General features: G+C 43.7%; 1 protein-coding gene across 2 annotated transcripts in view; it reads right to left on the minus strand.

Moving 5' to 3' along the window:
• The window catches only part of MEGF11 (multiple EGF like domains 11), a 184,150-nt gene that overhangs the window by 67,696 nt on the left and 103,209 nt on the right, over window positions 1-13,245 (minus strand). For both annotated transcript variants that reach the window (XM_084213617.1, XM_084213616.1), the window contains exons 6-7: window positions 11,042-11,254; window positions 3,532-3,706 (exon numbers count right to left, since the gene is read on the minus strand). In XM_084213617.1, coding sequence (XP_084069743.1) covers window positions 3,532-3,706; window positions 11,042-11,254 — 388 coding nt within the window. The remainder of the gene's footprint in view (window positions 1-3,531; window positions 3,707-11,041; window positions 11,255-13,245) is intronic.

Consider the following 13,245-nt stretch of genomic DNA (forward strand, 5'->3'; position numbering starts at 1 on the left):
ACTCCCTGTGTGTGTTTGCCAGGTTCCTTCTGGTCACAAACGAGATGGCAGCAGAACAGCTTTACAAAACCATTCTTCAGAAGAGCATTCTGACAATTCATCACTTCAGTGCTAAGAGGAAACCCTCAAATATGTTAAAAGTCCCAGTTGGAGGGAAGTGCCCTCTTGGTGTGCTTGTAATGATGATTCCCTGCAATCATCTGAGTTAAACTGATACAGCCTTTATACTCCTTTACAAGTGGGATGCAGGAAGCAAAACATTCCCAACAGGCCTGTGGAGCAATGGGGAGTAGGTCTGTGATTTTGGGGAGGATTTTATTGTGTCTCCTCTACCATTATCCTGTCCTCATTGCCCTGTATGCTGCCTCCAAGAACTGCCTGGTTTGGGCTGTGGATCCCTCAGTCAAATCCACACCCAGTTCTGCACGGTGGTTCAGAACCTGCAGAGGTAACCAGAGCCATCCCCCCAGAGGATCACAGCAGCACCTCACACAAATAAATACTCTGATACCCAATAACAGCTTTACAACATTGTCATTTGGGTTTGGAGCCAGACAAATGCAAATATGACTGTTGAGTCCGACCCAAAACATCCACAGAAAAAATAAGACAGAAGATGTTTTGAAACTCTATCCTAAACTGCAAGCTCACCACTATTTGTGCATTTTAATTTTTGGAAATGTCACAGCTAATAAATAATGTATTTTCTTTAAGCTACCATATACATTTTTATTTTACAACTTGAATCTTCTTAAATTTCTAACAATTAAGTGCTCTCCTCACGTACATGGCAGCCTATGGGATGGCTGCCTTTTCACTTAATACATTTAATAAAGGTGACCAGATGCTTTGTGTTTTTAATGGCTTGTTCTGCATCCCAACAAAATGTCCCTGTTTTGGCTGCAAGAGCAGATGATTCATCCTGAAACGCAGCCCAGCTGCCCTGACACAGGCAGGGTGAGTTAAAAACCCACCATCTGTGCTGGAGGAGTGGGCAGGAGGAGTGCTTGGTCAGGAAAACGCTGTCCTTCCTTGGGCACTGCATATTCCAGGCAGCCAGTAACCCCAAAGTCCTGTGGGTCCAACCCCTCTGCCTTTGGATAAATTCAGCAGTTATAATCCCATTTCCCACCATTTTTCCTTCCTCTCCCCCTTCCTGAGCAGCCCCTCAGACTGCTCCGCCCTAGGGCCACGTGTAGATCAAACATTGCTATAAAATGTAAGATGCTGCTCCTGATTTTATTCTTTACAATTATGTGGCAAAATTCCTGCCCGTGTGGCTGCCTCAGCCAAGGCTCATACTTGAAAAAGCAAGAGGGATTCATTTCTGGCTTTTGTGAACAATTAGCTGTGCCCAGCTCAGCGTTAGCAGCGCTGCACTGCCAGCTCTGCCAGAGGACACATCCTGAGCTGGGAACCGGCACTCGCCCCATTCAAGGGCAAAGCTCGACCCCCAGGCAAAGCTCCCCTGCTGCCTCAGCAAGAGCCAGGCAAGAATATCTGAAGGGAAAGCCTGCCTTGGAGTGTGTCATGGGGATAAGGCACTTCCAGCTTGGTTCTGGCCCCACAACCTTTTCCAGCTCCCTCCTCCCTGCCCGGAGCATCCTGGCAGGATAACGCCCCGGGGTGGGAGGGGAAGGTTCCCAGCAACTTTTCTGCGCAGCCTGTGTTCTGCAGCACTTGAAAGAACCATTGCAGCTCATCTGGCATGCACACGAATGACAAATATGCTTCAGAGGCAATAAATTAGCAATTTCAAGGCTTTACTTCCCCTCATGGACTAATTGCCAGAGATTATAGTATATTATGTGAGAGCAATGATACTAATGCCTAAATATGCTTCAGTGATTATAGAGCTATCCTCAATAACCAAGCTGTTTAAATGTCAATGCAAGAAAGCTCTTTATTATGAGATTAAATATTATTTTGAAGCAATGCAATAGGAACTTCCCAGGCTTTCTGCCTCCACTAATGCTGCCTTGGGGCAATGTATATTGGACAAGGTATGCTTTTTTAAAACATGTACAGTAAAGGGTCCCTAAATGCTTTTGTGCTGCCAATTTGGACAGCATTCCTAATAAGAAGGAGGATCTTGGCATCTTTTTATTTTGTAGCTGTTACTAACATGCTGCTGCCTTTATCCTTCCTCTACTTGTGTATCAACTATTGCATACAGAAGATAAATTCTTGTTTTCTGTTTGTGGAGTTGGGAATCAAACCTCAAAGACCTTTTCTTTCCCCCCGCCCCATCTCTAAGCACCATTATCTTGCACAGATGCTTTTGAGTCCAGCCTCTCACACCTAAATAAATCTGTTAATACCTGGCATTGTGACAACCCCTGGAAATCAGTGGAAGCTCCAACTTTCAGGTTCAGCTGCTGACATGAGGCAGACAACAAAAGTGTCTTTGAGCCATAGCTCCAATTGCACAGCTCTGCAGATACCAGTTGGGGATCACAAGCTCCCCAGGTGTGAAATTAGAAGGAAGAGAGGCAAAAAAGTCTTTGGCAGCCCACTAATCTCATACAGGACCTCCCCAGGATCTGTCCCAGCTGTGCAGCCTGTCCCTTGATTTCTAGTGAACTTAGTAATTATAAATCATAATTATTATAATAGTATAGAAAACTAGTAAAATAGTATATAATAGTATAGAGAAAATAGTATATATTACTGTAGAAAGTATAGATAGGCCTGTGGGGACAGATCATGCAGAATGAAGGACAGACAAAGCCAACTTTTTGTGAAGTTTGGTGGAATTCTCTCTTTAAAATATTTTTTTTCCTTTAGGAAGTATTGCTTCCTAAACACAGCCTGCACGTCTCCTCTGTGGTGTGCTCCTGAAGGGGAGGAGTTTCATGTACAGATAACCAGGGAACTCACTGGCAAAAATTCCATTCTGCCCAGCCTTAGCAGGGCTGGACACCTGGATCCATGTCCCAGTACTTTCTGCTGCAGCCTGACAATTGTTAACTCTGAAGTTTTGATGTTTGCATCTTGGCTGGTTTCTTCAGCCATTTTACATCTCAACTATAAAGTGCAATGCTTGTTTACCTCAGAATGTCTGAAGCTCTTTCTGATGCTCGGTAAAAGACACCTGCCACACAGGCTCAGAAAAGACATAAATTGCTCTATCATTTGTAACATTTTAAAATATCTTCATCTATTAAAATCACAGTGTGACTGACAAGGAACATGCTGAATGGCCATGAGAATTCTTTCTCTGCTCTTCCAGGCAGACAATAATCTGACACCTTTTTTGTTATGTCTTGACTTAGAATATACTATGGGAAACCATATCTTTATCTTTATCTTTCTAACAGTAATAAAGTTAGAACAGAGATGTTAACTAAACAACCAGCAGCCACAGACTGACACTGCTCAAAGGACAGCGATGTGGACTTAGCACAGGATGGGTGAAAATTACCCACGTTTGGCTGCTTTGATGCAAATATTATTTCAAATCAGATGAAACCCCTCTTTTATTTTTGCAGCCACTTTCTGAAAGCCCTCCCCACACCCAGCCCCACTCACCATGAAGCCTGGGGCACAGATGCAGCTGCCAGTGATGCTGTCACAGTCGGCCCCGTTGTGGCAGGGACAGGGCACCTGGCAGCCCTCGCCGTAGTAGCCCACGGGACACGTCTCGTTGCAGTAGAGCCCAGCCCAGCCAGCCTTGCAGCTGCACTCCCCAGACAGAGGATGGCAACTAATGAAGAGACAGATGTTAATGAGGTGTGGGCAGGAAGGAAAAACACAGCCCAGAACATTTCCCGTGTCACACTAAGAGCAGGACAAGCCTGGAAACTCTCTACGGTGGTGGATATGAGCAGCTGTATAATTTGGGATGTGAATAGAGAATCTGGTGCTAAACAGCCCAGAATTTCCAAACATCTGGGAATTTCCACAGCACTGGGTAGTTTACACCTTGAAGTTTATGCTCTTCCATTCTCAAATCAGTGTGACTTGGATTACTGGTATCAACCACACCATTAATCCTTACAAGCTGCATACACGTACGTGCTGCACTGTTTGGCTGTCATGCAGCCAGCTAAAGATGTTCAGGGATAGGAGAAGTTCCAGTGGGCGGAGGAAGGCAATCAAGACAGCTGTGAAGACAAACCTGAGTTCAAGGGCACAGTACTTCTAGTTCTATTCTATTCTATTCTATTCTATTCTATTCTATTCTATTCTATTCTATTCTATTCTATTCTATTCTATTCTATTCTATTCTATTCTATCCTATCCTATCCCATCCCATCCCATCCCATCCCATCCCATCCCATCCCATCCCATCCCATCCCATCCCATCCCATCCCACTGTCATTTGTGTTTTAAAAGTGAGTGCCACCTCAGCAGAACTTTCCAGCAGGCACAGGTAGAAAGGAAGGTGCTTTGGAAGGGAAAACTTTCCTTGGAAGAAGAGTTTTGCTGGGAATATTCAGCCTTAGTGACCAGAACTGGTCAGCACCTGAAGCCTTGGGATTTACTTGGGATGGGAGTTAACAGGAGCCCTTGGACTAAGTCACAGCTGTGCAGGGAAATGAGTCAAGTTCCTTTTTGCCGCAAATGAACAACATTCATCCTCTGGCTTTCATTTCTATTCAGTCAATTCCACACTGTTGTGAGAGCACATGGAGAGAAAAGGAGAAAGGAGAATCGAGCTCCAAAGAGTGGACAATGCCTGGTCCTTCTGCATCCCTAGGTGGAACACTCACCCATCTGCTCCTCCTGCCTGAAACTGTTTCTCTTTATTGGGCATTTTTCCTCCTCGAGGTTTCCTCTGGGCACCACCTTCCCACAACAGGAGGCTGGGGCTGGGAGAGGAGAAGGAAGGCTGGAGATGGGTTAACTCCTGGTTTGAAGGGATGCAGGTTCCTGGGGGATGTTATATGAGGCCAGCTGGGAGTGTGAGGCTTCACCGGAGAGCTCAGCATGCTCTGTGGCCTCTGCACCTCAGCACTGCACAGTAATGGCACTGTGCGGTCCTCAGTGAGAGAGATGAGAAATAACATTGCCAGAAATCCTGTTTTCTTTACTCTCAGAACAAGAAGAATAGACTTCTGCAAGGTGGGATCTCTCTCTGGGCCTGTCTCCTGGTTTTTTGCATCCCAGAAACAATTTAATTTTCTTTACGATTATTTATTGTTACAGTTTAAGACTGTAGACATGGCTGAATGGGTTTCTTTACCCCTATAAAATTAATATGGTATATGTTAATTTTCAAGGTAACCTCATAAAATGTAATTTCCAACTATGTTTCAGGCAATTTCTGTTATGAGAGGTTGGTCATATAGTGTTGCAACTAAAAAGGATCAAATTTTCTAAGTGTCAAATGTTTCATCATAAATAGTGTTTTACTGACTAATTAAAACAATTCATCAGCATAACAAACTACCATCCATGACAAAGCAGTCTGTGAAATTATGGTTTTCACAAAGCACCTCTTAACATTCAGATGAAAATAACAAAAGCTCATGTTTCCCCCGTGTCTATTAATCATTACCTAATAGGAGCAGAAAACTCAACATTAAAGAAGGATTTTGAAATGAATTTTGTGTTGCTCTCTTTCCACTACTACTACTACATGTATCATGTGCTTCCATGAGAACTGCATCTGGTGGGTAAATTAAATATTTCAAAGGTAATATATGACCAGGGAAATTAGAACCAGACTATGACAATTCAGCAGAAAATACTACACTCAGAATTTTCACTCCGAGGTTGGCTCCCCCATCAGCATGGGCAGCTTTTTTGCATGGGATACAAGCGATGTATTGAGGGCCAAACTCATCCTGATGTGCACTAAAACAAGAATCAAAACCAAACAGGCTTTCCAGAAGAATCTACTGGAGACAGGGAACTTGGACTCCAAACCAAAGGCCAGTAGAAATTTGAGGGCAGATTCTGACTCACCAAAGCTTTGTCCACATTTCATGGATCTGTGAGCCAGAAAAATCCGATGCAGATGTTTGGGTCCCTCCATCCACATAATCTTCCCATTGAGGGAAGGATAATTTTGTTATCAGCTTGAGCAGATCAGGGTTTTGTTTTTCTTCTGACTCCAAAGCACTTGTTTGACAATGCAGGTGCCTGATGCAGTGTTAACTTCAGGAGGGCTGAGATTTAGATGCTTTCCCAAACTGCACAAGGCAGCTGTTCTCTTCCCAGTCCTGCCAGGGAATCTTGGCCACCTAACTGACTCTTCTGCCTTCATTTTTCCCATTTCTAAAAGGATGCCTTTCTCCCTTTGGAAACCCTTTCAAGATCTGCAGCTGATATCACTAAATAGTACCAAGTTTTTCTATTAATTATTTTTTCTCTCTGGTTTGTATGAACTATTCCCCTAATTAAAGTGAGCACAGTTACATACTAAATATATTGCAGCTTATGATGTAGGAATAGTGTGTGTGTGTGCTTTAGGAAGGTTTCTCTTCTACTGGCATTTTGTACAACCACATTCTGGTCAAATTATGAACCTAGATATAGAAGAGAGCCAGGAAATTCATCTATCACCCATCCAAACACCCATATATCCAGACTGCCCAGTGAATTAAATGCTATTTGGACTGAAGCTGTAATGTTTGAGGCAGAATAAAGCTTGAATAGGAAATACAGCTAGAATTTTTTATAAATATCTGTATAATTCCTCCCCTCTGGTTTTGAGTGCACCTTCCCAGGCACGTGTCCATCTAACAGCAGGGGTCCCAGTGCACGTGAGGCATTTCTCCAGCACCCAAAAGCCTGAAATTAATGAACAATTCCTCTGCAGAAGGATCACTGAAGGATGGCTGGGAGAATGGGAGGGTTCCAAAAGGATCCCAAAGGCAAACCCACCAACATCTGTTTTCCAACCCTTGCTGGGAGCAGCGAGAGAACCTCACACTCTTCAGAGTTTGGCAGTGTTATCCTTCATAGTTTGCATTGAATCTTAACAACTCTTATTTCTTCAACTCTCCTGCATTGCAGGAAGAAGCAGAGTAGAAACCAGGAGTGAACACAGGCAGCCAAGTGTTCCTGTGGCTCCAGGCCAAGCAGAGGTGGATCAGAGCTGTCCACAGACACATCAGGGCTGACAAGGAAAGGGTTCCAGGGCTCCTGCTGTACTTTGAAAGCTACTGTGCAATCCCTGGCTTTTGAGCCACATTTACAGCAATAAAAGATTTATTTTTAAAAAATTTATTAGCTGAACTGAAAAGCATAAGGGCATTTTTGACCTTTTAAATTTTTAAAGCATCTAATTTTGAGGAAATCTGAGGAAAGCAGGTAAATTTCTCAAGGCAAATAAGTGTTTTAGACAGCACAGTCTGTTCCAAATTCTGAATTTGTTCTCCACACATCTTTCAGCCAAAGCAACACCTTCCCTGTGAATTTTCTGATTTTCTGTTTATACAGCAGCACCATCCTCTCATTTTTGTTATCAGCACCCTAATCCTTATTTTACAGCATTTTCTGTTTTATGGTGTCCACACTACATCCAGTCTCCCTTACTAAAACGCCTCTTGCTTTAAAGCAGTGGCCACAGTGAGGCTCCAGGGCTGCTCCTCCAGTCCAGCACATCTTCAGAGCCAGCCTTGTCCAGCATTATTGACTCAGATCAAGGCAGAACTTCATGGAAGCTCCACAGGGTTTGGTGTTGAGGCAGTAACTGGAGCCTCTGGAGATCTGCCCATTCCATTTGCCTTTGTCCCAGGGGCTTCCTTCCTTCTCACATCTCTGACCTGGGAAAGACATTACCAGGGGCACATGGCTCCCCAGGCTGGCTCCACACCAGTGCTCAGGAAGGGTGGGTACCCAGGACAACTCCAGCTGTTCATTTCCCTCCCTGCCTGACAGAAGAACAAGCCAGGATTATTCCCTTCCAGTTATTGTAGGCTGTCTCAACATGGACTTTTTGCAGAGGGGAGTTTTTTACAGGTGTATCCTTTCCTGTGGAAGGACAGTCCAAGTCACCACCACATTCTAAATCACCTAATTGTGGGGTTGTTCAAAGTCCTGTACAAAGTGCCTTTCAGTGTGCTTTGATGCAGAAATTATTGGATGGTGTCCTTCAGTCATTACCATGCTGGAGGTTAGACTAGATGATCACTCTGATCTCTTCAGACATTAAAATAGATAGATCTATGAAAATGGAAAAGCTGATTGTGTATTTCCTACTGTTCCTCCTCAGCTACTCCTCAAAGCCCTCAGAACTTTCCATTCCAGTCAAATCTCCAATAACCAGATCAAATGTGACAAATCCAGGGACAGGAGTTTCCTTCACCTTCTACAGGTGTTTGATAATTATCCTCCACACTTGGGGACCACAGCAAGTAGCCAAGAGCTTAAATTGCTCCTGGGGAAAATAGATGGCTGTGGGTAAATGAGTCACTTTGGAATAGCCCAGTTTCAATATGAACAAACACTCAGGGAAGAATGGGAAGAGGTGGGTGGGAAGAGAAGTGCACTGTATGGGACTGGTTAAACAATCAGCACATAGATTTGTTCAGAATTTGGAGTGCCTTTGGAAAAGGTCATTTTCCACCAACTCTGACGCTCCTTGGCTCAGCAATTGACAGCACTCTGCAGAGCTGGTGCAAAAGAGGAGAGCTGAAATCCCATGGATGAATGAAAGAACATTTACTGACCTACAGCTTGCTGGTATCTCTTTGTTCCATAACAGCAGTGATAAGATGTAGGAAAAAGAGAGATTTTATCAACAGAGAGACCAGACTCATTTATTAAGGAACCAGAGATTCCATCTCAGCAGAGGATGCTGCAAGGGACGCTGACGGAGCAGTGTTGGGAAGGAAGGAATAAAATGTTCCCATCAGACAGCAAGCAGGCACAGGCAGGGTGTGTAGGAATGACCACGTGCCCAGAAAAGAACTGGGAGAGGATTCAATCCTCCCCCTTTCTGAGCTCTCTCAAACCTCTCTGAGACCTCTTCTTTACTCACAGCTGGAAGGTGCAAGTCTGTTCTTTCAGGAAAGATCCTCTGGCAAACTCACAGAGCACCTCCCAGGTAGTTCTGAGTAACACAGTGAATTCTTTCACCCTCCAACCCACGGTCTTACCCCACCTAAAAGACTCTTAATAAATTGAGCACATAGCTGAGAAACTGCAGCCAAGCTCAGCCTTGCCTGTGGCCTGCAGTCCTTCCACTCTATTTCTACATTTATGGAAACAAACAGGTTTCAGCAGGCTCAGGAGGAGTGAAGACACAAGTGTCAGCTGCTGACCATGAGCATATTCTCACCTTCCTGTACACCTGAAGAACAGTTCCCACTGAGGAGCAATTCAGCTTGGATTTAGCACAGGTGCTGCAGTGATGTGACACGTAGGAATCTATCCCTCAGCTCACTCTGCAGTAATTCCTGAGGCATCCCCATCCTCAGTACCACACAGCACTAACCTTTTGTGTATAATGTGCAGCTCTTGCCTCAGGGATGGTATTTTTGCAGTGATTTCATGATACACAACATAATCAGAAGCGATGGGAGACTCTTGTACAGAGCTCCCTGGAAGCCTCAAACCCTTTGGATCCTGGCTGTCAAACCCAATTGTGCTGGAGCTCTCTTGCTGCACAGGAGTTGTATCACCACAATTACAAGTTTTAAATAATCCATTGCGGGCTCTGACTTCCAGTTAAGCAAAACCTCACCACTCACAGCTGAATTCACAAGGAAAATCACCTGTTTATTTCCAAGACTGAGACAAATAGGGTCTATCTCAAGAGCACAGACAGATTTGCCTGAAGTGTTTGTGTGTGTGTCTGTGTGTGCACACAAATGAGGCGCCATTTCTTGCATACATAATTGAGTGTGTTTTTATTTTAACAGCAGCAAGATGGCAAGGTGGGTTTGTCAGCATCAGCAGGACAGTCAGGTCCCCACCTGTCTGGTTCCAAATTGGAGAATGTCTATCAAGGGCATTTTTGCCTGGGCATCAATTATCTCCACCTCCCCCTGAATTGGCTCTGCCTGCTGAACAGCAAGGGGCAGAGAAAGGAGGGAATCCAGTGGGAGCTGAGGGGCTCAGCACTATGCAGGTGAGGAAATGTGGTTCCAGAACATCAGGCAGCTCAGGCCAGGGGGTTTGGCTGTCCAGGCTCCCTTTACTGCAGGACAGGGAGTGAGGATTCTCTGAAGAGCAATTCCAGCAGTCAGTAAACAAGGCAAGGAGCTACTTAAGGTAACAAAGAGGATTATAGGGAAGAGTGTTAAATTCTTCCTTCTTTTCAAGGTTTGGAAAACTTATTCAAGCCTGCAATGGAAAAGTAAATTCAAAGTGCTCAAGTCTGTTTGTGGCTCTGTCTCAGAGTAAAGAGAACCTCAAGAATCAGATCTTTAAAAAAAGCAAAAAAGGGAATAAAACATCAAACTCTGACCTTTTAAGTGAGACTCTTTCCATTGTAGGTATAATTCCCTGATATTTATTTTCCTGAATATTTTCCTCATACACAAAGAGAATGAAGAACAAAAATGGGCTCACATGAGGAGACTATTTTGACAATGTCAACCATGTTACAGTTCCACAGTCTGACTCAGGGATATTGATTTCAGTCTATTTATACATCGGCCTCAAGTGTTTCCAACAAGGTAATTTGCCATGAGACATCAGCTGAAGCAAATTAGCTTTCATGTTGAAAGTCCCCTTGCTGTCTACAGATCTAACAAGCAAACCCATGTCATAAAAAAGAGGGAAAGTGATGGATTGGAGTAAATATATATCTATTTTTTAAATTTCATTGGGTTATTATCCACACATACGAGCATCATCTGGTGGTTCTTATGCCTAGAGATTTACAGGATAAAGCTGTATGTCAGGCTGTTTCAGGTGTTACCAGAACTGCAAATAGATCCATGCTTAGTATCTGGCTGGACTGAGGCTTATGGTTCCAAACCTGAGGTTGTTTAAATCAGAATTTTGCAAACCAGAGAAATTCTCTGTGTTTGTACTTAAAACTACAGAGAAAAGGACAGTAGGTGTAGTTAGCTGGATTTTTTTCCCAATGCTTTTATTGTACCAGTCCCTGCACTAGAATATTGCATGAGGTACATACCTGAGGGTGTTGGTAATATTGCAGGGGCATCTCTTGTTGCACTTGAGGCCATAGAACCCTTCAGGACACATTCTTTCCTGGCAGTGGATGCCTTTGAAGCCAGGGTCACAGATGCAGGCCCCGTTGACGTGGTAGCACTTGGCCCCGTTCTGGCAGGCGCAGGTCTGCGCGCACTGGAAGCCGTAGGTGCCGATGGGACACTCCTCCTGGCACCTGCCATGGCACGGGACACGGGAGCCAGTCACACCCAAAATCTCAGCAGGACATTGCTTTCACACAGCAACCTCTTTGCTCATGAACTGAATACCACCCAGAGCAATCCCTGCTCATTTGCTGAGGTAACACTGAGCCGATGGGATCACCGGAGTGATGGAGCATCTTGGGTGTGCAAACTGCTGCTGGGGGAAACTGCGCTCGTCTCTGCCCAGTTCTATCCTGCTAAATTTGCATCAGTTCATGTTACCTCCATTCACAAAATGCATTCTTCTTTCCTGGACCTTGACAATTGTGTTTGTCAATCGTAAGAAGCTGATAGGCACTAAAATATTTTATTATAAAACCCCTCACCTGTTTGACTTCTCTTTATCACAGGAGGACTGTGCACCTCCCTTGAATGGCCCTCTCAGTGATGAGGAGGGATAAAAGGGAAAGTGTATTTAGCAATATTGAGCAAAATGATCTCCAGCAACGTTTTAGTTTCCCTTGCCCTCTTTGTTGACATTGCATCAGTTTTATACCAGCAAGGAGAAATGAAACCCCTTTGTGTTTTGAGTGTGTTCTGAGTAACTAAAAGCTTAAATTTGCTTTTCTTCTCCTACTCCAGGGTAGCTCAGTAGTATAAAATCTCCATAAAAATCACTTTCATGCTCCTTAGTGGAGAATCTTCTTAAAATTTGCCAACATTTTAATATTTGATGCTCATAAAATTGGAACCTGCAAATACTTTACACAGATTGTTTTAAATTGCACCTTCCATGCACTGCTAAAAATATCTTCCTACTTGGATACGTTCTGAGATCTACCAAAAAGTCTGTTTCCTTGTCCTACACAACCAATTTAAGAGTTCAGATTATTTCCTACTTGGAAAAGCTCAGCTAAGGTCCTGAAGAAAGCAATTGATTGTGTGCTTGACATAATTCAGTGGTTTCAGAATTCTGCAATGAGTCAGTACCACAGTTTACATGATCCACCGTGAAATACAGATAGGCCTTTTCAGTTAATAAAAACAGAAAAAGAAGCCCAGAAAAGCCCAATTCCCTTATCACATGGATGCCAGGCATTGGAAATTGCCTATCAGCATTAATTTAAGCCTGAGCATTGATTAAAGTGTATACTGTAAACTCAGTGGATGGAGGCAATTGTTAAATGTCTTTCTGCAGGTCATTTCACAGCTGGCAGGTGAGAGTTAATATAATGATCAGTAATAAAAGATTAATGTGTGATGCAAGCCAGGCAAAACTGCAATGAACACAGGCAGTATATAAGAAGGGCATTACTTTTGCAGCTTCAGATTATCACGTTTTACTAAAAATAAATGAACACAGCAAAGGGACTGGCTGGTGATTTAATTCCAGCAGGCGCCGACGCAGCTGCTGGTTGCAAATCCGAGTTGAGGAGTTCATACGAGCCCTAAAGTGAGAGGAGTTTGGGACAAAGAGGAAAAGAGTCTGGAGAGGCACCAGAGAGAGAGAGTCCTGCTGCTCTCAGGGGGTTCAGCTGCAAAGGAAAGAGCCAGCAAAGAATGGGAACAGTGGGGCTGGAACACTCCCAGCAAATGAAATGCAAGGAGGAACAATGAAGCTCCTCATGTCCCCACTGCTGCACAGACCCTGAGTGAGCAGGAGAGCTCTGAGCTCCACGGGGTGAATTCTTAGTCAATAGTGCACTGTATCATTCTATATTTATAGAAGATGAAGCATTACCTAGCAGGGAGAAAAGCATCTGGAAATGAAATATTGACGACCTAATCCATTTACATAATTAGCCTTTTTCTACTAACAATTTAACCAACTTATTTATTTGGAGATCAAGCAGCTACCGCTAATGAATTTTATACAAAGAATACTAATAATGACTCCTCTGGAACATGAGAATAATCACAGCAGGAATTAGCTTTCTACTTAAACATCTTTCCTTTGCAACATATCAATCTAATGTGTCCATAGCACCATTAACAACCAGATACATTGTTCAATTAAATTACA

Source organism: Fringilla coelebs (genome assembly GCF_963513975.1).
Source record: "Fringilla coelebs genome assembly, chromosome: 12".
In the NCBI taxonomy this organism is placed as follows: domain Eukaryota; kingdom Metazoa; phylum Chordata; class Aves; order Passeriformes; family Fringillidae; genus Fringilla; species Fringilla coelebs.